Below are 27632 nucleotides of genomic sequence, written 5' to 3'. Positions count from 1 at the left end.
TCGCGTTATGTAGCGAGACTTCGGGTGTACCGGGCTCAGCAGACAAATGTCTTGCTCTTTTTAATGGGCGGTAAGTTGCCGGGTGCCTAGATATTGAAATAAAAACTAAAAGGGGACTTCAGAATGGAACCGTATTGTTTGTAATAGGAGGAAGTCGAACATACGCTGCTGTGGAGACATTTTAATAGACGCTTAGAGAGCAGACAGCAGAATTCTCATCATATCGACGCGTCTCGTTTCGCCGGCATCTTTCACTCGCTAACGTTGAAAATAGCTAGCTGAGCTGATGGACTCAAGTGGAATTTGTGCTTGTGTGTGAGCTTCACGGTTGTGTTAGTGGTGAAAAGTGTGCGTTGTACGCCAAGTGAAAGCCGTCGACTTTAATAGAGGCACGTGGTGACGTAGTAGTCAGGACTCGCGATATAAAGGCGATTCAGCCTTAGGTTAGTACAGGGTCAAGCTGTTCGGGAGAGGCGGACACATGATGCACCAGCAGGGCTCGTTGATGCCCTCTTTGCTCAGTGGTGTATTCTGCCAGTGTCGGTCGACAGACACACATCCAGGGGCCGACCCTGGTGGTGGAGGCAGGGTTCCCCCCTCCGTCCCTCCCTCGGATGCATCACCATCTAAACCAGTAACCCAACAGTCAGCCTCCGGCGTGTGGCACACCGACGAAGGAGAGCATCCATGTGACATATGTGGGGGTTCGGAGCAGGAGCACAGACTCAAAGTGCTCTTCCAGGTCCTGGATGTGAACGGGGATGGAGGCATCTGTGTGAACGACTTGACAATTGGGCTGAAGAAGTTAGGAGTACATCGCACTGAACATGAGCTCATGGTAAGTGGACACAGCTCGGATGCTCCGTTGCATGATATATAGTGTCTTCACTTCCCTTTTTGTGTGTAATAACATAATTTCAAAGCATTTCCCACGGAAAGACACCACATTCATTGTAAATTTTTCATTTAAGAAAAGTGAACATGAATGCAGGGTGAGACAATGAAATGGAACTGGTGCTCAGAGTTATTTAAATAGGAGAGTAGGTAAGGGAGTCAGATGACACCAGGGCATGGCTTGAAACAACTGGAAAAAAGTACAAATGCACTGAACAAGCTTTGGGGTAAATACAGACTGACATGTCATTTAGTAACAAAGGATTTAGTTACTTGTACACCAAAAAACATTAAGATATATCAACTGAGATAATAGTGATAGCACTGTCAATAAGCAATGCCATGTTAAAGGGTGTTAAATGGTACAGTGCATATTTTATATTTAAAATATCTCATACATAAGAAGTGCCAAAATACTAGGGATCTGCACAACTAGTTGACCAACCAAGTAATCGTTGCTATTGTCACTAATTGCTACCAGATGTACTAGTCGTTTAGTCTTAATTGTTTTACATTTGAATTGATACCCATGGCAGGTGTTGTGCCAAAAAGTGATTTCCAGTATTTGCCAAAAAATGACTGCTGGAACTTAAGCTATTATAAAATAGGTCAATCATAGTTTAACAAAGAATATCAAGTCGTTTAGAGCCAGAAAGTGCATTCCTATCACAAAGTAGCTGCTGCCATCAGTTTTTGGCAAAGTTACTTTTTTTATCAAGTAAATAAAGGCTATATAAGTGTCACTGACATTAGTGAACAGAGATTCTAACAGAGATCTTTAACAGAGATTTAGCAAAGTGGCCTCTTTGCTAAATTGTAACAAATATAACATCACAGTTCTATAAACTTACTTGAAGTGACCAAAAAAGACCAGATTAATGACAGTATGGGTTCAAATACACAGTCATAAAGATACTTCAAAAATAGGTAATTTCATTATTAAATATATATAACCCCTTCATAAATTTACTGTACAATATAAAGCGCCTTGAGGCAACTGTTGTTGTGCTTTGGCGCTATATAAATAAAATTGAATTGAATAAATCCTATTCACTACAGTCTATTTACTACTGTAAGTAAAGATATTAGATGTTAAAAAAAACCCCAAAAAACCCACCTAAAAACAATGGAAATCACTTGCGTCTTAATGTTATGCAGGCATCTGCCACCAGATGCAACTACATTGGTGAGAAACACATTAAATCTATTAATCTGGGCTTGATCTTTTTGTTAACATTATTATTGTTGGGGTTTTAAGGCGAAAAATGAGATCACAGATACACGTGGTGGAAATGAGCTTTCACTGAAAGGTGGATAGTGTTACCCTTAGCAATAGGATGGGGAATTTAGTCAGGGGATCATAGTACAGCTGCTGATTTTCCACATCAAAAGGAGCCAGCTGAGGCGGGCACCTCCTGAGTAAGGTGTTCCAACCAGGGATGTTCTACCAGCAGAAAGTGCTGGGGCAGACCCGGGACCAGCTTTGAATAACTTTTCCCTGGATGAGCTGGAGGAGGTGGTACATATTTCAGTCGCAGTTTCTGAGTTTTTCGGATGTTAATTTGTCACATTTCAATAATATGTGAACATCTTACGTAGTAACATGTTTTCATATCATATTTAACATCGGTTTATTTTAAGTGTTTTTCTTCTTCGTTGTCTGGAGTATAACATGCAATGTTCACAATGCATAATGCCAGGTGCTGCACAGTTAAGCTGGAGGATTTATTATTGAAGAATGTGATTAGTGGTTTAAAATGCCTTTGTTTAATGAGTTTTTGCATTAAACGGTTCTCAAATTTAACTTGATATTAAGTGTTTCTTAGTTTTAGACTAGTCGGTAGTTTGTATTTTGGGGGGGGGGGTTGCGCTTGGAGGACTTAGAAATTAGTTGCCTTGAACATCCCAACTAAATACAATTAGAGTACATGCTTAACGGAGTGCAGCTTTGTTATTTAAAAAGAAAAGATTTCCAGACAAGGTAAAAATGCCCCCAAGACCAGTACCGCAGGAACTTTGACAACAGCTTGAGATGCAGAGGGAAATTGGGGATGAGACTGTGTGAGTCTAAAAGAGAGACACAAGACTGAAAGAATCCCAAAGAGAAGTCTCTGGGAGATGAAGTTGGTACATCAATGCCCCGAAAGAACCAACTGACAGCTGAAACAGGAAACATATGATTCAACTGTGTTGTTGTCTAGAAACGTGCACAGTTGAGGTTCACAACCGTTTCACTTGTGTGTTAGTTGGTGAATCCTTGCTGATTGTAATGGTAAAGATATAGCTATGTATTTGTTGTTGTTTTTCTTGGAATACAGATAGCTTGGCTGTGTGCTACTAGGATAAATTCATTTTGTTGGCCTGCTGGGTTGAATGAAGGGGTTATGCTGTGTATAACTTGCAGTGGGGGGAAAAAAACCCATTTCAACCTTCGTGAGGTAAATTCCACAAAATTTATACATTTGTAAAAAATGAAAATGTAACTGGTAATTCTATACCTTGTGTTTTGGGTCCCGGTGACCAATGAGATTCCTTTCCTAGTTCAGTTTGATACATGTTTCTGTACCTGAGTGACACGAGTTGATGTTATGGTTTTTTGAGTGAGAGGAGAGTTGCAAATGATGGCAAAGCTTTGTTGAACACAAGCATCTTGTTAAAAATTTTGTTTGGAAATCTGTCTTAATAATTGAGGTACCACTCTATGTTACCATATTTATGTTTTTTCAAATATTTATGAATTGATTCTTCTCAGTGTGACACACAAATTTTTCTCACTGTTTGCTAATAATAGTCTCTTAATACCAGATAACAGTGTCCTCCTAATACCATGTAACATGCTGTTCAAGATGGGATTCACCTTCAACAGCTAAATGAGAATGAAATTTCAATGTTTCTGAAGATAATAGTGAAATCCTATACCCCTTTGACAGCAGGAACCTTTCTTTAAGCAGATTAAAGTCGAGTGTTTTTACTGGAGTATTCTGTATAGTTTATTGCAATGAACATCTAGTTTGTAAATAGTGACCCTGTGCCTGGAAAGCCTACAGACAAAGACAGAACATTTTTGACTAACCATTAGAAGGTGTGACAGAAATTCTCTGTGACCAAACACTGTTGTGCCAGATGTCATGTCAGCATAAGTCACATATTTAACCAAGTCCTTTTGACTGAAAAGAATTATAAACACTGCATGGATCAACAAATCCAACCTGATGTGTTTGACACAGAAAAATTCTGCACTATATATTTTGTACCCAAGTTGTTTGACATATTTAACAAAAAATACATTAACTCTGGTGCACTGAAAACATTCAAGTTTATTGAAATAGTCCCAAATCACCACAACAGTTGCCTCAAGGTACTTTATAATCAAAGTATAGACCCTACAGTATTTGGGATAAAATCCTACAATAAGGCAATCCACTATTAAAACACTTGTGGGAAGAAAAAACTCCCTTCTAACAGGAAGAAACCTCCAGCAAAACCAGCCTCAGGGAGGGGGCAACTGTCCGCTGCAGCTGGTTGGGATTGAGAGAAAAGAAAAAAGAGCATATTGGGATTGGACAGAACACACACTATGGGGAAGAGACTGCACAAATCAGGCCTTTATGGTCAAATAACTGCTAAGAAACCAATACTAAGGAAAATCAGCAAGCAGAAGAGATTTGTTTAGGCCAGGAAACACAAGGAATGGACATTAGACCAGTGAATATCTGTGCTTTGGTCTGAGGAGTCCAGATTTGAGATCTTTGGTTCCACCCTCCGTGTCTTTGTGTGATGCAGAAGAGGTGAATGGATGGTCTTTACATGCATGGTTCCAACTGTGAAGCATGGAGAAGGAGGTGTGATGGTGTGGGGGTGCTTTAGTGGTGACACTGTTGGGGATTTATTCAAAATTGAAGGCACACTGAACCAGCATGGCTACCACAGCATCCTGCATGCGACATGCCATCCCATCCAGTTTGTGTACTTGGACCATCATTTGTTCTTCAACAGGACAATGACGCCAAACACACCTCTGGGCTGTGTAAGGGCTATTTGACCAAGAAGGAGAGTAATGCTGTGCCAGGTGGCCTGGCCTCCACAGTCCCCTGACCTAAACACAATCAAGATGGTCTAGGACAGTTGTTCACAAACTGTGGTACGCATACCACTGGTGGTACTTGGGCTCCTTCTAGTGGTACACAGGAAGTCTCCAGATTAAATAATGTACCGTGTTCTGGCTGAGAGATTTCTAAAAAATTAAACAGCTCTGCTATCACTTCCGGCATAAATTAAGACAGGAAACTAAACCGAAATGGCGTTTGTAAGCTGGTATATAATTATGTGCTACAGCTGTGTTAGCATAATATGGACACAGTGAAGCTGGAGGATGAACACCAACTTTTTTCCACTCGATTAAAAAAAAGTTCAGTTTGAAAAACTGAACTTTAAAATGAACAGTGGTAATAGCAACCGAGAGAGGCTGACAGTGATCACTGCCTTGTTTTAGGGGCTTGTTTGGATTAAATAGAACAAGATACAAAGCACAACACAACAGCCCTGATAAACTCAGAGTAGTTTGTTCATATGTCAACAGTTAAATACCATATTTCCCACCCGCTGGATTGTTTTAATGCAGTACAGTTGTTATTATTTCCACTTATCACGTCCTGTTTATGACAGTTAAAATAAATAACATTTATATAAGAAATAAAATTGTCTCATGTAAGCTGTATATGGTGTTAAATAGACCTATACTACTGTACTTTAATGTCGGTCATGAGCGTAGTACTTTAAGAGCCATATATTTTATGAGGTGGTACTCGTGAAAAGTTTGAGAACCACTGGTTTAGGATGAGATGAACTGGAGAGTGAAGGCAAAGGGCCACCAAGTGCTCAGCATCTCTGGGAACTCCTTCAAGACTTTTGGAAAACCATTTCAGGTGACAACCTCATTACGGTCATTGAGAGAATGCCAAGAGTGTGCAAAGCAGTAATCAAAACAAAGGGTGGCTATTTAGAAGAATCTAAAATATAATACATGTTTTGAGTTATTTCACACTTTGTTTACTACATTATTCCATATGTGTTCATTCATAGTTCTGATGCCTTCAGCGAGAATCTACAATGTCATAAAGAAAACCCATTAAAAGAGAAGGTGTGTCCAAACTTTTGACTGGTCACTCGCAGGGCGTAGGTGTTGTTTGGCTGGATTTTGTTCTTTTCATTCAGCAGGATTTCCTTACCCTCTGCAGGTACTTGGTGGTTGCAGCTTTCCTAGCGGCCTCTTCGTGGATCCCATTTGCCGTGGGATTCCCAGGTACTTGTAGCCGTCCTGGATGACTGCAATGCTGCCTTCTGGTAGTGTAAGCCCCTCAGTTCTGACTAACTTCCCTCTCTTTGTTGCCATGCGACTACAATTCTCCAGTCTGAATGACATTCCAATGTTGTTGCTGTATATCCTCGTGGATCAGTGAATCGATGTTTCGTTCACACCTGGCATACAGCTTGATGTCATCCGTCACTTGGTTTTCGCTCTCTCTGCAGTAGAATATCACTTCCTGTTCCTGTCACAATACACAATGGTGTTTTTGTGTAGCTTACCTGCATAGTAATTTAATAAAGAACTTTTAGAAAACTTTTTATTTTATAGTGTAATCTTCATGTGCTTCATCTGAAGCACACTCTCCGTGTATTCACTTGCTAATTTATGGTCACAGTATTCACTCACTGTCTTTCACTGGCTTAGCTGGTAGCTGACTCGCTAGCAGCATGGCCTTTCCACCTCTCCCTCCTGCACTTTCCTGCTCATTGCGTCAGATGTTTAGTTACTCCTCGGCCTCCCTTAGCAGTATTGATACTTGTAATAAATGTAGCCTATTTGCAGCTCTGGAGGCCAGGATCACTGAATTTGAGACTCGGCTTTGCACACTTGAAAAACCTGTAGCTAGCTGACCCCTGGTAGACTGTCACGAGCAGCCGGGGAAACAGGATGCCTGGGTGACGGTGAGGAGGAAGCGTAGTCCTAAACAGAAGCCCCAGGTACACCACCAACCTGTTCGTGTCTCTAACCGCTTTTTTCCACTTTGACAGCAGTAATGACACCCAGTTACATCAATCAGTGTTGAGTAAAATCAAAGCTGAATCGGTGTGCAACTTGGCCAAAACAATGTTGAAATCTGTAGTTTTCTCTGGTCCACTCCCCAATCGGACCAGGAGTGACATGTTTACCCGCATGTTCTTCTTAAATTGCTGGCTAGGGATGGGTGTTGATAAGATTTTCACGATTCCATTTTCGATTCTGTTTAACGATTCGATTCTTTATCGATTCTCTTATCGATTCTTTTTAAAAAGGAGAACACTAAGGTCAAGTAGCTTAGAACTTTGTTTTATATCTTCTCTTTGAACAAGATAGAAATTTAGGAGTAGCATGGCCTTACAAACCCAACAGTGAGATCTTAAGAGATCCACAGCCTACGGCTCTTCAATGGGGTGTCACAAGGTCCCTGGAGGAAAAAATGGTAAATGTAAAATAATAAAATAAATATTCTTCTGTAGCAATAACAAAGTATAACATAAATTATTCAGTAGCAATTACACAAGAATATACAGTAATGTCCCTGCCTACAATTAAACACATTCACTTACCGAAAATCAGGGGCATCTGCTGTGGCAAATGGGTGCAAGCCTTTTACCACAAACTTAGTCACTGCTCGGTGACATTCGTCTATCCTGGCCTGAAAGGAGACGCTACCGGTAGACTGCAGCGAGAACTGCCAGCATCTGAGCCAGCCAGACTCTGTCTGTCTCTCTCATCATGGTCACCTAAATGCACAGTAATGGCAGGTTTTGTAATAAGGCAGAACGCGCTAACATAATATGCACTGTTAGTTGATTATTTACCTGCCGCATTAACGGGAGAGGACGTGCAAACGTTACCGCTGCTGCTGGGTTGAGATTCACGAGTCCGGAGCGGAATTAAAAACACGACATTCATTTAAGGTCATCGCGTGTTTTGTGAGCAAATGCTTTTGCATATTCGTAGTGTTTCCTCCCTTAAATGAAATATCTACTTTGCAAGTATTGCAAGTTGCCCTGTTGTCATCCGTTCTCTTAAAGTATAATCAAACTTTTGAGTGTTTGAGGCGCTTAGGCGCCGTGTTTCCTGCCAGGTAAATGATGCTCCACAACTTGGTGACGTCATTCGAGGCGACTGGAATCGATAAGGGAATCGTTTGCAAAAATGGCAAACAATTCCAAGGAATTGAAACAGTGGGAACCCTCTTATGGGACACTCCCAATAGGGCTTAAAATCTGGGACTATGCACCATTTGCTCTTAGAACTGAAGAAGCTTCTCAGATAGAGGTGAAACATCTTCAAGAAACTTAAAGAAGTCCAGTCGCTTTTCCAAGATCCTTAGATCAGTGGAAGAAATGTTTCGTTACTCATCCAAGTGACTTATTCAGTCTCAGGTGAATGGAGATTTCCCCAACCTTATAAACAGTACATTTTCATCATTTATGAATAGCAGATGTGTTGATGCATGCTCAAAGTTGAAGCTTCAAAATGCAGAGTTCTCAAGCAGTGGGTGAAATCAAGCTAGTTGCATCTACCTTTCAAAAACAAAACCTTTTTTCCAAACAAAATGGGAAGATGTAGTAATCCTACATCTTCCCATTTTGTTGTATGACAACTGGCTCCTGAACATTGATTAGTTACAAACAACAGACACAGCTCTTTTATTGGTCAGGAGATATTTTGGAGCATTTCTGCTCTTTCCTTTTCATTTAATCTGCTTTTGCTGTTCCTGAATGTAGTGATGGAGCTCCTCTCTGCAGTTAATAGACTGTTGTGCTACCTAGCTACGTACCATTACTCAGCATATTAAATAACAGGTTAAAATATTTCAAATGAATACCTTTTCGTTTCTGTCTATATACAGGTATTTGAACTGTTGTCATAGATTTCTACAATAGTAACCAGTGGACTGGGACGATGCACGTTTCTGTGATTTTGTTTGATTGGTTGATGTTAAGATACTTATAAATTAATGCCAGTTTTATCCTTCTATAAGCATAGAGATATTTTTTCTTTTCTGGTCTAGAGAGCCATGTTGACAGTGTGGTCAGTAAGGTAGTAAGCCAGGAAACGGTTGCAAGAAAGCAGCGTTTAATGCAGAAATAGAACTACTCTGCTTTGCCACACTGTAACTCTCCAAGCAGGAGGAACTATATACGTGCTGAGAATGAAAATCTGTTTGCCTTGGATGCTTCAGAATGCTTGCTTGATGCTGACAATGCTCTTAGAATGACTCAGAGCAAGTGCAGGAGGCTAGTGTGGGAGGGAGGAAAAGGAACCGTCACTCAGCAGATTTTCTTTACAGGGAGGGAGGTGCAGCTGAAGGGAATCCTGCTGTTTAGCCAACCCTATCCCTCTAAGTTCATTGACAGTCAGTGACATCGCTTCATTTCCGTGCTGCTACTCTGTCCTCTATTGGCGGAGACCCACATTCTGTGGTGAAGCAGTCAGACCTGCTTGTATGGTCTGCAGTGATTGGCCAGGCTGGGCTGCAGTGAGGATGCAGGTTTTGGAGGCTCTCACTGCTGCATTTCCCTGGCTGATGATACTGAAGCTAGCACAGTGGCAAATCCTCACTGTGTGTTACTGATTCTATTGCATTATCAGCATCAACAGAAAAGATTTTTTGTCTGCATCTAACGATTTGATGATCCGTGAAGTAACTGCGCCTCAGAAGCAGTGTGGTAAGAGTTAGATGGGAGAACTTGGTTTTGTACTGCTGTAGCTTATGCTGTGATCCTGAGCCTGGACATTTTAATAAGGAAAAAGATGCACTTAGAATATGAGGCACTGAGTCTGAGAAGTGAGTGAAATCCTTTCTGCAGCCCCATGCTGTCTTTAGCTAGCCTTTCCACACTTGTAATACTAGTTCACCTCTCTGCATTTTGCAAGACCTATACTGTTGCCGTTGCTTTTGGTCTGAGTGCAGTCACCCAAATAGTGTGGGAGAGCCAGTTTGAGGATGCTGCTGGACATACTGAGCTTTCTATACCAGAGACTTTTTGGCAGGACACAATGTAAGCCTGTTGAAACCCAGCTGCCAGGAGAGAAACAGTCTGAGACTGCAAACAACTGCAGAGAGCTACAGGCAAGTCTTCAGGAAAGCACTAAAGAGTCCTCTAATGGTAAAGAAATCAGCAGGAATAATGTTACTCCAAAGAAGACCATGGTATTAATCATGATGGCACCACCTACAGATCTTCAACAGGTAGGATAAAGCTGGTAGAATAAGGTCTGTTTTCTAGACCTGTATAGCCCTTAGTGAGAGTTACTTCACTGTTCAACTTTCTAATAATATTAAATAGAGACCTTCAAGACTGAAAAATAAACCCACTGTAGTCCCCCAAAATGCAGTTTCTCTTAAGAACACTTGGGCTGACTACCAACCATGATTTTGGTGTGTGGGTGTGTGTTAGTTAGTTTTTCTTTCTAAACAACTATAATGAGGGTGGATTTGTTTGAATCACAAATTTATACTTAGAACTTATATCACTATGACAAATATTATGCTTCTTTGTGGTAAAAACCAACCATGAGGTCTGTGCTTCAGTTTTGATGATTGAAATTCTTGCATTGTAATAGTCTGTTACTTGATACACTAGTAGGTATCAGAGTCTGCAATAGCAGAAAAGTACAGTTAGATGGATGCAGTTTAGAAATAAAGTCATTCTTATATGATCTTAAAAAAAATTTTTTTATTGTAAGGTAGACCCTACAATAATACATACAGAGAAAAATGTTGGCAACAGTGGGAAGGAACAACTCCCTTTTAACAGGAAAAAACCTCCGGTAAGTATGATTCAATGCAGAGGGGTCTATTAACACACAGTGAGTGAAACAGGTGACTGAAGAAGAAATACATCAGTGTGCATCATGGGAATCCCCCATTGCAGCGTAACTAAGGCAGGATTCAGGGACACCTGATCCAACCCTAACTATATGCTTTAGCAAAAAGGAAAGTTTTAAGCCTAATCTTACAAGTAGAGATAGTGTCTGTTTCCCGAATCCAAACTGGAAGCTGGTTTCATAGAAGAGGGGCCTGAAATCATTCTACTTGTAAATACTCTAGGAACAACAAGTAAGCCTGCAGTGCGAGAGTGAAGTGCTCTAATGGGCTGATATGGTACTATAAGGTCATTAAGATAAGATGGGGCCTGATTATTCAAGACCTTGTATGTGAGGAGCAGGTTTTTGAAATCAATTCTGGATTTAACAGGGAGCCAATGAAGGGAAGCCAATATAGGAGAAATATGCTCTCTCTTTCTAGTCCATGTCAGTACTCTTGCTGTAGCATTTTGGATTAACTGAAGGCTTCAGGGAGTTTTTAGGACATCCGGATAATAATGAATTACACTGGTCCAGCCTAGAAGTAATAAATGCATGAACTAGTTTTTCAACATCACTCTAAGACAGGATATCTATGAATCATTCAAGCATTAAATCATTAACACAATTGACTGGAGTTGGTTTAGAAAGTTTAATATGTAACAATGACCTCTGCCAATCAACAGTGCCAATGGAAAAGTGAAGATAGGAGTGCAGGCAGGGTGGAGTGGGTGGAGGCAAGTGTCACAGCTGACTTTTGACACAAGAATAGCAGCAAGAGTGCACAGTGAAGATTTCGTCAAAACAAAAGTGAAATCCAGGAAGGAGCAGGTGTACATATGAATCCTTATTCACCAGGTGTGTGATGGCCATATGAACCATTGTTAATGAAGGGTACCGTCTGTGGACCAGAACACAATGATGCTATCTGCAAGAGGCGCATAAATCTGCCTCACAGAGGCAGCATCACTTTGTGTGGTTTTCTGTGATGGTTTGTGATATTTTAACAGGGCCTACCATTGCTTTCAGCTCAGATGGAGCTATTATGGTTGCATCATCCAGCACTGGTGAATTACACCCCCATTGGGCTGTTAATTTCCCACTTCTTGTCTTAAAAGACCTCATACTACCATATCACCCCAGTAGAGCACTTTGTTCTCAGACTGCTGGCTTACTTGTAGTTCCTTGGATATTTAAAAGTAGAATGGGAGGCAGAGCCTTCAGGTTTTAGACTCCTCTTCTTCCCCTTGCCTCCAACCGGTTACAGCAGATGACTTCCCCTCCCTGAGGTTTTCGTTCCTGTTAAAAGGGAGTTTTTCCTTTATTTTTCCAATATGAAGTACCTTGATGATTTAGCCTACTGTAATTGTCACCATAAGTATATGGATATCACTTTAAATAAAAAAATTTGTCTCTTTTCCTTTTTCTGTAGGTCAGGGTATAATAAGTTCTTTTTTATAGTCCTCTATAAAGTTTCATTTCAGTATGTCGAAACCTCTGATGATAATGTAATTTTCAGTAAAAGGAGATACCCTGGTCAAATTGCTCTTCTGTGTCATAGCATGATCTCAACAAGATGTTTTTGCTGATTTAAAAAAAAAAAATCTAACTTCATTTCGTTGTTTCACTTCACTTCATTCTTAGCATATTAAAACTTCATGATGGTTCAAGTAGACAGTTTCAGTATATCTTTTTGTGTGATGGTTGACCCCCCTTTCCTAATAGGAGGTGTCATCCATTCTTGTACCCATTACCTGACAGTAGATGGCATTTAATTGTGTTTCGGTTAAAACTGTTTCCTTGCAACCTTTTCAGTTGACCTGACAAGCTTTGGTAGCACTAAGCACCCTGGATAGTCTTAAATATATAGTAACCTGAGATGTGTGGTGGTTGTAAAATACACTACACTCCAAATCAAGTCAACAAAGCACAGATGGTACGAGGTAGGGGATTGTACACCCTAACCTCGACTGCTGTTTGTCAAATCACTCTTTCCACACAGATAATGCTATACTATTAGAGTGTGTCATTACTTAAATGAGCTGGCATCTAAATGATTTCTCTTTGTTCACAGAAAATAGTGAAAGCCGGAGACAAAGACCTGGATGGACAGTTAGACTTTGAGGAATTTGTCCATTATCTCAGAGACCATGAGAAGAAACTCCGACTGGTCTTCAAGAGTTTGGACAGGAAGAATGATGGTAAGGCAGTTTGTTAGAAATAGAATGCCTTTTATTGTCACTATACACATGTACAATGAGATACAGAGCATCTCCTACTTAGTGCAGACATGTGGGAAACGAAAGGGGACGAGGTGCACAGTTCTGCAGTGCCATATACATATGAACAGTATTCAAAAAATATCAAATATACAAATCGGGGGGAATTTAATTGTGTTGTCTGTTTACAGTGTGGGTTATTGCATGTAATTGTAATGGTAGTTGTGTAGTCTGTGTATAGAGGGAAGTTCTTAGATTGGGGGGTGGAACTGTGTTGTCAGTACATGTGTGAGTTCAGGGTGGTTATGGCTTTTGGGAAGAAACTATTCTTGAGTTAAAAGTTAAAGCAGAGTTTGAAGCATTTTCTGAGCAGTGCCAACAGTTCCTTCTGTGGTCATAGTTCGTAAGTATTGGATTCTTAAACCAGAGTGCTGAGCCCATGCTTGTTTTTGAATAACTGATAGGAACAGATGGTTTCTTTTAGACTTGATCTTAATCCTAAAGAAATGCAGAAGACATAGGATTGTGAATGAATTTGAATTGATTTTAATGTCTGTGAGAAATCGTTGCAGTAGCCATGGCTAATAACTTCTTGTGTTGCAGGTCGAATTGACTCACAAGAAATCATGCAGTCTCTGCGTGACCTGGGAGTGAACATCTCTGAGGAACAGGCAGAGAAGATTCTTAGAAGGTTAGATAATGCTGTCATCCACTGAACACATATCTATCAAAATGGTTAGGCAGCATCATTTTTTTTGGGGTGTCACATTTGTGGTAATAAAGTTAGCGGCACTGTTTTCTTTAGCCTCTTTGACACGTGCACGTCTTGGATTAACTGGGTCAGTAAATGGAAATTTAACTTTTCATCATCACATCTGAAGCATCCCATTTCTGTCAAGAAAAGTACAGACAGAGATCTGCACATTTTTGTGTCCAGTCCAATTCCTGCTGTGTTGGGTATTTCAGGAGGTTACTGTCAGTGCACACCTGGGACATCAGCCTCTCCTTTACTGATAATTTCAATCTCTTCTGGGAACGCAGTCAGTTATTCAGATACAATGGCATACATCCAATTGGACTTTGAACAAAACTTTTTTCCTTCAGTACTTCTGGTATTATCTACTCATGCATTCCTGTCCTTTGAACTACTCACAGTTTACAGTTGCTAATATATCACTATATAACTTTCCCAAACCGCTCTCTCATAATACAATAAAAATTAACAAGAGACCAGTCACCTACAAACCAGCAAGCAGACCTCTAATACACACTGCTTTTGTAGACCTTATTGGAACACATCACCCATGAGGCATCCAGGAAGCATCCTTATCAGATGCCTGAACCACCTCGACTGGCTCCTTTTAATATGGAGGACTCTATCTCTAAGGGAGAGGCCAGCCACCCTTCTGGGAAATTTCATTTCAAGCTTTGCTTTTACCCTCAGCTGTCTTTACCACAATGGACCAGTACAACACTGCAGCTTGTCGATTGATGGTATGATCACCTGTCGATCTCCCTCTCCCTGTGAACAAGACCCCGAGATACTTAAACACAAAAATTCTGAAGTGCACAGGAACATAAATCAACAATCTTCTTGACTTTTTCACAAAATGTACTTAAAAATGAACCCACAAAAATGCCCCCCAGGAGCCAGAGGCAGATAGAGATGAATCAAGGACAACTGGGCCATCCACAGTCCCCAAAAGTACTGAAGACCTAAGGCCACAAATCTCTGCGATATCTGCGTTCCCATCCTAGCATGAGATGGAGTAAAACCCCATGTGGGGTGCCCACGGTCAAAGGGTGGGAGGGGGCAAACATTCTCTCCAGACTGATGTGTTGTGTATTTGCTTCCATATCTTGTTAACTTATGTCACTAAAGATTCACCGCTTGTGTGAGGTTTGGGATACAGCAACTAAACCATGTGAATAGGACCTCTGGACAGGCATGTTATACTATATAGCATGAATATAGTTTTCAACAGAGTTGTCTTTGCAATGGGTGCATATACTTGAGTGTGTACCAGCCATTTGGAACAACCTTTATTCTGTGTTGTGTTCTGTAGACAATTTTGTATAAGTTGTAAGTTGAGGCTTTTAGTCATTTTGAAGGTGTTTAAGCATATTTGTGTCCAGAAGTTTTGATCTGGATTGATGGAAAGATGTTCTGATTTTCATCCCTTTTTCATGCCACAATGAAAAATTTAGTTTTTTCTTTTTCAATTTACAATGTTTTTCACCCGTGAAGTGTAGTTTTGGTCTTTTGCTGCTGGTTCAGTATATTTTGGTCGGAGTGATGAAACCTGCAGTTTGAAATTCTGTGAGATGCTTTCAGCAACCGATGGCATGTCCATGTATGTGCCATGGGGTGAACGGAAAGATCCACGCTTTGTGTTTACATCTTTTTGCGGAATTTGTTTACCTGCTCTTTAATTGTTTGCTGTTTTAGCTGTTTGGTGGTTGTTGAAATGGCTTTGTGAGCTTTTAACTGAGATTCTGACTTTTCTGTGGATACCACACATGTCTATATTTAAATAACAGATCTGGTGGTACACCCCGATAAAGCAGATGTTCTCCCTCTCACCTCCAGTACCGGTGGCGTTGGGCTTCAACAAATTAATTATTTATTGCCTCTTACTTTCTGTAGTGTGAATGGCCATAAGGGGTTTTTAATCACTAGGAAAAGCTGCAAAACTTATGAAAATACAGTAAAGTCCAAAATTTCTGCTTATGCGGTTATGTGGTGAGCAGCAGATCAAACAAGTTAAGAATTATAAATGGCTTCAAGGGCACATTCGGACCTCTGAGACTCATTTAGACACATGCAGATATTTCTGCATCTCTGTCATTCAAAGAAACTTTGTAAATAGTTTATTTTATGCAATATTGAATACTGAACTGTAAATGTACAACGTTTTATTCAGTGTTTTCATAACAGCCTAATTTTATGCATTTAGTACTACTAGGGAGAACACACATGAGGTTTATGGACTGTACAACTTTTGCCCTCCACAATGGCTAAAAATAAAAACAGGTATCACTTTAGCCAGGTAGGTGGTATTGTGAGCACAAACATAACTTTGTCATTTTTAATTCCAATTTTAATCAAGTCTTGAAAAGGAAAAGTGTTGTGGTGTTGCTGTCAGATTGTCCTGTGATTGTTCTGTTTGTCACTCCCGTCTCCACTCATGTTTCTAATTTCTGCTTTATGTCAAGGTTCAGTGTGATCATGTCTGTTTCCTCTAACCTCCTCTGTGTCTGTCTTTGTCTCCTTTTCTCTGGCTGATCTCAGAATAAGGAGGGGTCATATCTGGGCCCCTATTATGTAGTAAGTAGTAGCTTCTATAGTCTGCTTGCTCAGCCAACGCTGCACAAATCACCAATGCATAGTCAGCATGTCTGAGTGCTGACTATCAGTTTTCAGCTTCAGTGTATTCCAGTGACGTAAAAATGCAACATTTAATTGTAATGATACAGGTTTAGCACAAATCGCTAAAGAAAAGCATCCTGCTACAACAAACTGCATCTGAATCCATGGAGGCAAATGTCTAAATTACTGAGAATAAACAGTGCATGTGAGCAAACTGCTTGTGTTTCCTCCTAAAAGCATCACATCTCTTATACTCTGTCCGCTGTGTTCTCTCTTGCATGTGCAGTATGGATAAAAATGGAACAATGACCATTGACTGGAATGAGTGGCGGGACTACCACCTCCTGCATCCAGCTGATAACATCCCTGAGATTATTCTTTATTGGAAACACTCCTCGGTACACACTCCTCCTCTCCATCCTGTAGCAACACAACAATCACAAAGCAAATCACGTGATTTCCACTTGTTTTTAATTGTGTACATATTGTATGTGATGGGCATGTTGACGTTTTGATTAATTTTAAATTATTGAAAAAATAACAAAGGAATGTTCAAATGAAAAAAATTGCCAGTTTAATAATAGGATAGTTTATATATAGGATATGAGGAAAATTTAAGTAATAGAGACACTAATCCCACTTGAATAAGGGTTTTTCTCTTTTGCTTGACTGGTATTTTCTCATGGTGTTTCCCTGTCAATGCTGTAACTTATGTGTCCAGGCTAAAAACGGCTGCTTCCTCCACAGATCTTTGATGTAGGGGAGAGTCTGATGGTTCCTGATGAGTTCACAGCAGAGGAGAAGAAAATGGGTATGCTATGGCGACACCTAGTGGCTGGAGGAGGGGCTGGTGCAGTGTCTCGAACTTGCACAGCACCACTGGACCGTCTGAAAGTTCTCATGCAGGTAAAACACAACTATTGCAGTTTTCATTTTTCTCAGTTAAAGGAGAAGACGGCTAATAAGCATTTCATCGCACTCGCCCAGGTTCACTCCTCCAAGAGCAACAGTATGCGCATCGCTGGTGGCTTTTCTCAGATGATCCGAGAGGGTGGTGTAAGGTCTCTGTGGCGAGGCAACGGGATCAACGTCCTCAAAATTGCCCCTGAGTCTGCAATAAAGTTTGTGGCTTATGAACAGGTACACAAAACCAAGCGTTAATGGAATATGAAAGATAAAAATATGTAATTTGTATTTTTTTGCATAGCTCATAGCAGAGTGAATTTGTTTGGTCTGACTTTTATGTTGCTGCTAAACAACACTGACATCTGTCCATCAGATTAAGCGACTGATGGGAAGTAACCAGGAGACGTTGGGCATCACAGAGAGACTGTTGGCCGGCTCTCTGGCTGGAGCGATCGCTCAGAGCAGCATATACCCCATGGAGGTGAGAGAACAATGAACACAAAAAATAAAGCAAGACATCAGTTTAACAATAGCTGTAGCTAGGCAGCAACTTATAACTTACTGTATGCTGAAATACACTGGACTGCTCTGCCATTTCAAATTCAAATTCAAATTCAAATTTTATTTGTCACACACACACAACCATACACAGTATGACATGGGGGTGAAATGCTTGTAGCTGTACAATGCCCGACCATTAAATGACAGAAGAAAAGTTTTACAATATTTACAATTTACTACAAAAATTTACAAATTAACTTAGGAATTTACAGTAAAGAATGTGCAAATAGCAGAAGAGATTATAAAGATAAGGATTATAAATTATAGGAATTATAGGATTATAGGAAATGTGTGGTGGTGCGTGTGGTGACGTGTGTGAGAGTCCAGTCTTATAGTGACGTGTTTGGGAGAGTCCAGTCCTACACCTGGTTCAGGCCCCGAATAGCCTGGGGGAAGAAGCTCCTCTTCATTCTCTCTGTTTTGGCCTTAAGGGAGCGGAAGCGCTTCCCAGACCTCAACAGTGAGAAGAGTCCATTGTTGGGATGGGAGAGGTCCATCATAATCTTCCTAGCTTTGGACTTGCACCGCTTGGTGTAGATGGACAGCAGGTCAGGGAGCTCTGATTGAATGATGCGTTCTGCCGAGCGCACCACCCTTTGCAGATCTCGTCTGTCCTGCTTGGTGCTGTTCCCAAACCAGGTGCAGATGTTTGACGTCAGGACGCTCTCGATGGTGCAGGAGTAGAAGTTCTTGAGCATCTTCAGTGGCAGATGGAAGTCTCTAAGTCTTCTGAGGAAGAAGAGACGCTGACGGGCTTTCTTAACCTGGGTGTTGATGTGACAGGACCATGACAGGTCCTGAGTGATGTGGACACCCAGGTATCGGAAACTGTCCACTCTCTCCACTGGCGTGCCACTGATGATGAGGGGTTTGTAATTCCTCGCCTGCTTTGTAGTGAAGTCCACGATCAGCTCCTTAGTCTTGCTGATGTTTAGGAGGAGGTTATTCTCCTGGCACCAGGTCTCCAGGTTCCTAATCTCCTCCAGGTAGGCCGTCTCGATGTTGTCAGAGATCAGGCCCACAACAGCAGTGTCGTCAGCAAACTTGACAATGGAGGTGGTGTCGGATGTGGCAACACAGTCATAAGTGTACAGTGAGTACAGCAGGGGGCTTAAAACACAGCCCTGAGGCACTCCAGTGCTGAGTGAGATGGAGGGGGAGACTTGTTTTCCCACCCTCACTGATTGGGGTCTGTCTGTGAGGAAGTTGAGGATCCACTGACACAGTGATGAGCTGAGTCCTAGATCCGTCAACTTGGTGAAAAGCTTAGAGGGAATTATTGTGTTGAATGCTGAACTGTAGTCCACGAACAGCATCCTAACATAATTCCCTCTGCCAGTGTCCAGGTGACTCAGGGATGTGTGGAGCAGGTGAGATATGGCATCGTCTGTGGAACGATTAGTCCGGTAAGCAAACTGAAGTGAGTCGATGGTGGGAGGAAGTGAAGAAGTGATGTGATCTCTCATCAGTCTTTCAAAACACTTCATCACAATTGAAGTCAGTGCTACTGGACGGTAGTCATTGTGGCAAGTGGGCTGTTGTTTCTTTGGAACAGGGACAATAATGGACTGTTTGAAGCACGTGGGAACCACAGCTTGGGCCAGGGAGAGGTTGAAGATGTCCGTGAACACCGGTGCTAGTTGATCAGCGCAGGCTCTAAGGACCCGGCCAGGGATTGCATCTGGTCCTGATGCCTTCCTGGTGTTCACCCTCCTGAAGGTGTTCCTCACGGCATGCTCTGTGATGACGAATGCATTTTCTTCACTGGTGCACTCCGAGCGCGCGCAGCCGTTTGTTGTTTTAATTGCTGCAGCGTCGAAGCGAGCATAAAACGTGTTCAGCTCATCAGCCAGTGAAGCATCGGCATTCATCATTGAAGAAGCTGGTCGTTTATAGTCCGTTATAGTCCGCAGTCCTTTCCACAGGCTCCTAGAGTCGCACTGTCGTAGCTGTGACTCTAGTTTTTCCCCGTAGCTCCGCTTTGCCTTTCGGACCGCGCTGCGCACGTTGTAGGACGCAGCCTTGTATAGGTCCATATTACCGGAGACAAGCCCTTCATTGTAGGCAGCGGTGCGTGATCTCAGAGCGTCGCGGATGTTTTTATCCACCCACGGCTTCTGGTTGGGAAACGTTCGGATGATAGTTCTTTCTGCTGTGTCGTCCGCTAGTTTCCCGATAAATCCCACAACCGCTTCCGTAAACATGTTGATGTCATCAGAGCTGCGCCGAAACATGTCCCAGTCTGCGTCATCCAGTGCGTCCTGCAGAGCGGCCACCGATTGGTCCGTCCAGCGAGCGACCTCCCTCCTGATTGGTGGTTGCTGCTTTAGCCTTTGTTTGTAAGCAGGTATGAGGAAGATGGCGGAATGGTCCGATTTTCCAAATGCCGGCAGGGGTTGAGCCTTGTAACAGTTCTTGAACGGGGTGTAGCAGTGGTCTAATGTCCTCGTGCCCCGGGTGGGGCAGTTGATGTGCTGGTGAAGGTTGTGAAATGTCCGTTTGAGATTCACTCTGTTAAAATCTCCCATAACAATGAGTGCGGCATCTCGGTGAAGTGTTTGTTGATGTGTGAGAGCCTCATGTAGCTCACATAAGGCAGTGTCCGAGTCCGCGTGAGGCGGAATGTAAACAGTGCAGGCAATGACCGCAGTGAATTCCCGAGGGAGATAGAAAGGGCGACACTTAACGATCAAAAGCTCCAGATTGGGCGAGCAAGAGCGTGTGAGTGGGGAGATGTTTGTCGCACCATCTGTTGTTCACCATCAAACACACTCCACCACCTCTTTTCTTCCCCGACTCCATTGTCCTGTCCATGCGGTAAACCGAAAAGAACCCCGTCGGCTGCACGGCGTGGTCTGGTATCGCTGGGTTCAGCCAAGTCTCGGTGAAGCAGAGGAGGTTGCAGTCCCGAATGTCTCTCTGGAACTTGATTCTGGCTCTGAGGTCATCAAGCTTGTTCTCGATGGATTGAACATTGGCTAGCAGGATACTGGGCATGGGTGCGCGGTGTGCGCGAGCCCGTAGCCTGTTCCTGATGCCGGCTCTTTTACCTCGAGGCCGTCGCTTAGGGTCGCGCCCTTTGTTCTCTCTCAGGATCTCCTTTGGCCAGGTTGGGTCCAGAGTTAAACATGGTGAAATGTTCGTGTATTGCAGACCAATAGAAACCAAAGTGTCTCTACTGTAGCGGATTTGTGTGTTTTGCATGATGCCCATGCAAGATTATCGCAGATATAGCAAAAAGTGACGAAAAAGTGGAGAAGTTAGGGCAGAGCATCCAGCACGGCAGCCGACCTCACCGGCGCCATTTTGTTCTCACCATGGAAGCTCCTGGTGCTGTTTTTGTTCTTCCAGAAGAGGTTTGGAAATGTGGTTCTTCATTCAGAGTGTTGGTGACACTCTGCAGCCACATTCTGGAACTTTACATGGTCTGACTTATTTGTTGTAGTTCCTAAACACTTCCAGGTTTCAACAATACCACTTACTCTTGATCTAGAAGGGAAGAAATTTCAACTAACTCGTTCCAACACTGGCATCCTGTTATTTCAGTCAACTCTTTATCTTTCACAAATTCTTTGTAAAGGCAAATTGCACAGTCAGTTCCTTGGCTTTATGCATCTGCAATGGGGCTCAAAACACCTGAAATTAAAGATTACGATGTGTGGCCCAATAGTTTCATCCATATAGCGTGTCTCAGAACCTCCTTGTCTTGTGACTGATGACCTTCAGTGTGAATATGTGGTATATGGGAATGAGGTTCATAACATGAATTTGAAAAATGTTAATTTTATTTTTCCTCTGGCTTGTTATGTTATTGTAAGTACAACTGATTCCTGGGTGAGAAGTGCAGATTTTCTGTTTTTTACAAGGTGTGGCATTACTTCCTGTGCATTCAGGTCCTGAAGACACGGTTAGCCCTGAGGAAGACGGGTCAATACTCGGGCCTCCAAGATTGTGCTAAACATATCTTCCAGAGGGAAGGCGTGGCAGCTTTCTACAAGGGCTACATCCCAAACATGCTGGGCATCATTCCCTATGCTGGCATCGACCTGGCTGTGTATGAGGTTTGCTACTATTGCTGGGTGATAGTTTTTTGTTTTTTTGGGGGGGGTTTATTAGTTAAGTCTAACCTCTATGTTCACCTCTCCTATGACAGACTCTGAAGAATTCGTGGTTGCAGAACTACGCTACAGATAGTGCTGATCCAGGAGTGTTTGTGCTACTCGCTTGTGGCACTACTTCCAGCACATGTGGACAGTTGGCCAGCTACCCACTCGCTCTGGTCAGGACTCGAATGCAGGCACAAGGTCAGTCACTGGAGAGCTCAACAGCACTGCATAAGACAACAAAGATATATACACACACACACATGCACACACAACTTTGTACAGCTGTTTTGAAGAGGGTCCACATGGTTATTATACCAGGTTTAATGCTGTAAAGTTGGAGGTTTTAAAGTGAGAGTCTATGGGGATTGACAGCCTAAGGTTAAGGCCTAAGGCTGCTACAAGAACTGTTGGGTTTCTGCGATTAACGATGATTTGTGAATGATTAAAGTTTTCTTCTCATAGCGTATTATTAAAAATATTACCCCAAATCTTTTAATTTTTGTATTCATCATCCCCTCTGAATGCAATGTTTTGTTCTCCATTTGTATTTATTCAACGTAGACAACTTAACAGTCACCAAAATTTTTATCCATAGCAGAATTTTGGAGCAGTTACCACTAAATGTAGAATAAAGAATTTGTAAAAGTGCTGTAGGCACATATTCAGGATTTATTGATACAAATACTGGTTTGAGGTGTAAAGGACAAAAGTAAAAAGATGTGTTTGATGTGTTGTTTGATGGCATCATCTTCCCTTTGTTCCTACAGCTTCTCTGGGAGGAGGTCCTCAGATGAACATGACAGGACTGTTCAGACACATTATTAGGACTGAGGGAGCAATAGGACTCTACCGAGGCCTGGCACCCAACTTCATGAAGGTCATCCCATCTGTCAGCATCAGCTACGTGGTCTACGAGTACCTGAAGATCACGCTGGGAGTCCAGTCAAAGTGACCAGGGAGGCAGACAGAAGAAAATAAGTGGCCAAAGGTTTTTTTGTTTGTTTGTTTGTGGTCTGAAATGACCAGCTACAGTTCAACATATTTTAGTGCAGAAAATGAAGGACAAAGCTGAGATGTGTGATTTGAAGAGAGAAAAAACTTGACTGAAGTCATGTCTGTTAGTTGTTCTCTTAAGCTTTCTTTTAGCAGCTCGGTGGTGTTTCAGCACCTGTGAGTCTCAGTTTAACAAGTGGTTACATGACTCTGAATTACTGCTAGAACTGGAACATGTGCCTGCTGCTGAGTACTGTGAAAGGAACAGTCCTGCGTCTCTGGAAAGGAAGAATCTTGATCCTGGTGGGCTTTGCTCAGTCATGACACTATATCATCATATTGCTGTCAGCATATGATATCATACACTATCAGCTTTGTCTGTGAAGCTGTAACTGGATTTAAAACGGTAGATAAATGGTCGATTTGGCTGCATTAAAACGGAGATGATACAAACAAGAGAAACTGGTTTACTTTAAGCTAAAATCAGTATATAATGAAATAAAGGATTAACGTGATCCAAAGTGATTAGGGCCATTCTAGCAAATACTAATTACAGAACCAAGGGAAGTGTTCACTATCCCTGAGATTAAAGTAATAAGTATTAAAATAGGCTTAAAATAGTTATTATCGATGTCCTATGAAAAGTTATTGCTGCAAATCGAGGAAACCAACTCAGACAGTGAAACTGCGACTTGTGCCATTGGTTAGTGAAGTCTCATTCTGATCCCTGAGCTGAGAGTATTTTTTTTCCATTGGTGTTTTGAAACTTAGAACAATCGTTATTTACAAGGTAAGGTAAACTTCATGTTGCGTTCAATATGACCTGAAGCCCATAAAGGAAAGTGTTCACTGGGGTCACATAAAAAGGGTGCTGAAGGCCGTTTTCCCAAAGACCTGTAAATAACCACAAGTCTTTGCAGCCAGAAGAATGAAGGAAAAGGCATTAAAAAGAAAGCAGGTTTAAGGCACTTTAGCACTGACTTCACTTTTCAGACCAAGAAGCTGTGTCCATATGTCACCCCCACAGTATCTTTTGTATGATTGATGTGGTTTCTTGACAACAAAGAGGGAAAAAACAGACCATAATTTGGTCTGATTATTTTTGATGTGTGTCAATTTTTTTCTTTCTTTCTTTACCACTACAATCATTGAGAATATCCAAGTTTTTTTTTTCTTGCATACTTGTCAGTCCAGGTTTTTTCCATTTAAAATCATTATCCACTGTCATTTACGTCTGCTTTTTGTTTTTTAAATGTAGAATGGCCCTAATAAGGACTCTCATATAAGTTTGCAGAGGAATTTCACAGAAAAATAGGAAAAAAAGGCAATGAAACAATAACAGAACGATCATCTAGGGACTTTTCGACACGCTGGATAAAGAGCTCTGTTACATTCAGTCTATGGTCATAAACAGTGAGATGGAATCGTTTGTTTTTTGTATTCAGTTTTGTTTTAATTTCGGCAGATACAACATGATCTGACCATAACAGACGTATTGTGCAGAATTCTGTTCTGAGAGAAAGAAGGTCACCACAGCAAACAAAACACTGCTACAGGGAGAGTCACTGACCCAAGAAATTAGCATTGTTGAGCCACAAAGTAGTAATGCCCATGCAGTGAAAAGGTTTGCACTCATAATGCAAATCCAAAACAACAGACACCTCTGCATTAGTTTTTCAAATTGAAAAATGCTTAAAGCAAAACCTTTATTGACTTCCTCTCAGCTGAAGTTGAAACTGAATGTTGTGTTATCACACTGATCTTATTTTGCTAACATGTCCCAGAGCGCTGTTTGGTTTCTCAAAAGCTTCACCTCTCAAAACTGTAATGGAAATTGATAATTATAAATGAAAGCCATGTTTCCATTTTTATATAAACACTCCATAAAATAAGTGGTACGGCGCCCAGGCGGCACTCTCCACCTGACTGATGTCTGTATTATATGATCATCTCAAGAGTGCCTTGTGTTACACGCATAAATCCACCTGAACACTATAGGATAGCATTCCTTTTTTACTTTAAATGTATTTACTACTGTATTCATTTATTTATTTTTACAGAGAAGTCAAGATGATTGACTGAAACGGTGTGAAAATGTTATTTAGTGCTTTTGCTGTTTTCACAGTACTCATGATAATGGTGGCAGAATTTTTATTTTTGGCTTTAACATACCTTCAGTTATACAGAAGCCCAAAATGTTTCAAATGTAAACAGTGAATCAAATTGGATAAATGCTCAATTGTTTAAAATATATATGTTATAATTCTGTATATTCAGTTTTCTATTAGATTTTTATTTAAGTACATGCAATTTTTGCTTCGTATTATTCTTTTATTTTGTCAGTTAAGTCAGTGACATCAATCCTGTCAACATACAGAAAAACAGCAATGAAAACATTTCTCTCTCCTTGGCAATAATGAGTAAAGCCGTGGAAGTGACTGAATTAACCCACTGAGATTAGCTCCTGCTGTACTGGTTCTTAATGTAAGTGTTAAAGATATTGCGTGAGGTTTGAAAGAGAACAAGTTCAAATCTCTGTACAGATGATAGGTTGTAAAATAACACAAGCACCTACCTAACTATAGGCTATACTGTTAATTTAGAGGGTTGCATCCCTGGCTATGTAGCTAAATAAGTATGAAGATGATACTGAGTCTATATTTATTTATAGCAGCATCTACATAGACGTGCTAAAGGGCACTAATTGCACTTGCTAACTAATGGATAGGCAAAAGGGCAAGGAGCAAAAAAAAAAGTCAAAGAACGTACAAATTCCACTATTATATAAAATGTTTGAAACAAACAGGGAAGAATGCTAAATAAAAACGTTTTAACATGTTTAACAATTTAGTTTTTAAACCTGTTTGTTATAAGTCTTAAAATGTATGTAATGTTGAATATGTTGGGCCTGACAACATAGAATTCATATCTGTGTGTATCATTGTTAGGATGATAAAACACTACTAACCCTACAAACACATGACTTCAGCTTGGAAGCGAGAGAGATGCAGTGTGGACAGGTGTTCATCGTACTGATTCAAGTGTGTGTGCATAGTACTAGAATAAACATGAAGAAGCCAGTTGCCCTGATGTATAAAGCAATGTGCTAAACAATTTGTGTGTTTCTCTGGTAGAGCTGCAGTCCCACACACTGGACTGTCTGGTTGTGATCTTCAGAATGTGGGCTGCTCTCGGGAGCTGATTTACTCCAGCAACATGTCTGCTTAAGTCATCACTTTCTAGCAGATTATGGGCCTACACTTGCTTATAACAGCAAAAAAGTGAACGGATGACATTTACTTTATTCTTAATGTCAGTGACCGTTTCATGCCTTTATTATTGGCACGACTGGTGTGTTTCGCACTCCTTGCTCAGTTATTGCATATCATGCATAAGGCGGTGACACAGAATGTCATTGTGTGGCTGTGTGTAAATGTTTTCTGTATTTCTACAGTGAAAGGTAATGCTGCAGTGTCTTAAAAGTAACCATGTGTTGGCTGTATGCTGTACTGACCAACAGCCAATTAGGCAGACCCAGTGGAAGTGCTACCTATACAAACTAAAGGCTACGCTATTCATAAATGGTGGCCTAGTTTACAAAATATATACACTTTATATATATTTGTATTTTATTTTATTATGCTAGCTGTAAGTGAATGAGTATGTGAGTACATGTATAGTAGTTTTCTGTTTGAAGCCCCTGCCACTCAAAGAGTGTTGAGTTGAGACAAATATTTATGCTTTAATGAGTTCAGCTGTTAAATAAACTAGTTCATGACTGACTGTTTGTCTTTTTTTGGAAACTTAAAACATAGACATCCTAAGCTCCTGTAAATATGAAACTGCAAAATGAATTTGTCACATCAAGCTCCAGCAGTGGAAGACGTCCGTGCATAATTGTTTGGCAATTTGTAATTGTGAAGACGAATGTTATTGTTGAACAAATACAAAAGTGTCAGTCAATCCACAAAGAAAACTGGCCTTTGTGTTTTCCATGAGGGACTTGATCAAAACATCAGGATGCAGTGCACCGTTTGATGTAATGAGTGTCCAAACATTGGGATGTAATTGGACAAGCATGTATTAGCACACATTTTGATCACTTATATTATAACTAGTACATAATATGTAACCGTCGTCCCCATTTCCATGTCCTTCACCAAATTTTCATCAAAGCCATGACTTCTGGGTTTTTAAGATAAATATGTGACTTTTCACTCCGACTCTGAGGTAGGGACCCAGGTTAACATATCCTCACTCGCTGTGTTTGACTCAAAGGAAGCTTAATGCCTAGTGACAGTAAGAGAAGACTTTCAAAATAAGAAGCACCTGCCGCAAAACAATTTCACTTTCACTCAGACATTAAAAAACTAATCTGAGGTGCTTTCAACTTGGGATTTCTGGTCTGGTGACTTAGATGAATTTATCCTCAGCAGCAGTGGTGACTCTTGGTCATGTGAGCCAGTTTCGTCATAGCACTTGATGGGTTTTTACCACTGCACTTGGGGACACATTCAAAGTGTTAGCAATTTTCCATCTCACTGACTTTCAGTTCTTAAAGTGATGATGGCCTTTGTTTCCCTTTACTTAGCTGATTGGTTCTTGCCATAATATAAATTTTAACAGTTGTCAAATAGGTCTGTCAGCTGTGTACCAACCTGATTTCTGCCCAGCACAACTGATGGTCCCAGCCCCAC

The 27632-nt window shown here is 41.1% G+C and overlaps 1 protein-coding gene across 3 annotated transcripts; it reads left to right on the top strand.

The window, feature by feature from the left end:
* slc25a25b (solute carrier family 25 member 25b) lies at positions 1–26718 on the top strand. 3 transcript variants are annotated; one of them, XM_085280582.1, is made up of 11 exons: positions 1–838; positions 12855–12981; positions 13603–13690; positions 16292–16327; positions 16656–16767; positions 17117–17275; positions 17357–17509; positions 17649–17756; positions 21730–21897; positions 21990–22140; positions 22710–26718. In XM_085280582.1, exons 1-11 carry the CDS (start codon positions 482–484, stop codon positions 22892–22894), a joined length of 1644 nt encoding a protein of 547 aa, XP_085136708.1. In that variant the 5' UTR covers positions 1–481; the 3' UTR covers positions 22895–26718. The 3 variants fall into 3 exon arrangements, with proteins under 3 accessions (XP_085136708.1, XP_085136710.1, XP_085136711.1); XM_085280585.1 differs by lacking the exon at positions 1–838 and adding an exon at positions 8932–10163; XM_085280584.1 differs by lacking the exon at positions 16292–16327.
* The last annotated feature ends 914 nt before the right edge of the window (positions 26719–27632 follow it).

This window comes from Mchenga conophoros, linkage group LG7 (genome assembly GCF_057382185.1).
Source record: "Mchenga conophoros isolate Kocher_MC1m ecotype Shallow Benthic linkage group LG7, M_conophoros_male_GT1.1, whole genome shotgun sequence".
In the NCBI taxonomy this organism is placed as follows: domain Eukaryota; kingdom Metazoa; phylum Chordata; class Actinopteri; order Cichliformes; family Cichlidae; genus Mchenga; species Mchenga conophoros.
Note: the sequence above shows the minus strand (reverse complement) of the source record. Positions and strands in the feature narration are given on the sequence as shown.

Bases quoted from the DNA above. Each gene is read 5' to 3' on its own strand.
- slc25a25b (XM_085280582.1), top strand. From the start codon at position 482: ATGATGCACCAGCAGGGCTCGTTGATGCCCTCTTTGCTCAGTGGTGTA. The intron at 16,768-17,116 runs GTACACACTCCT...CTTCCTCCACAG, and splicing joins TTTATTGGAAACACTCCTCG to ATCTTTGATGTAGGGGAGAG. The intron at 17,757-21,729 runs GTGAGAGAACAA...CTGTGCATTCAG, and splicing joins GCAGCATATACCCCATGGAG to GTCCTGAAGACACGGTTAGC.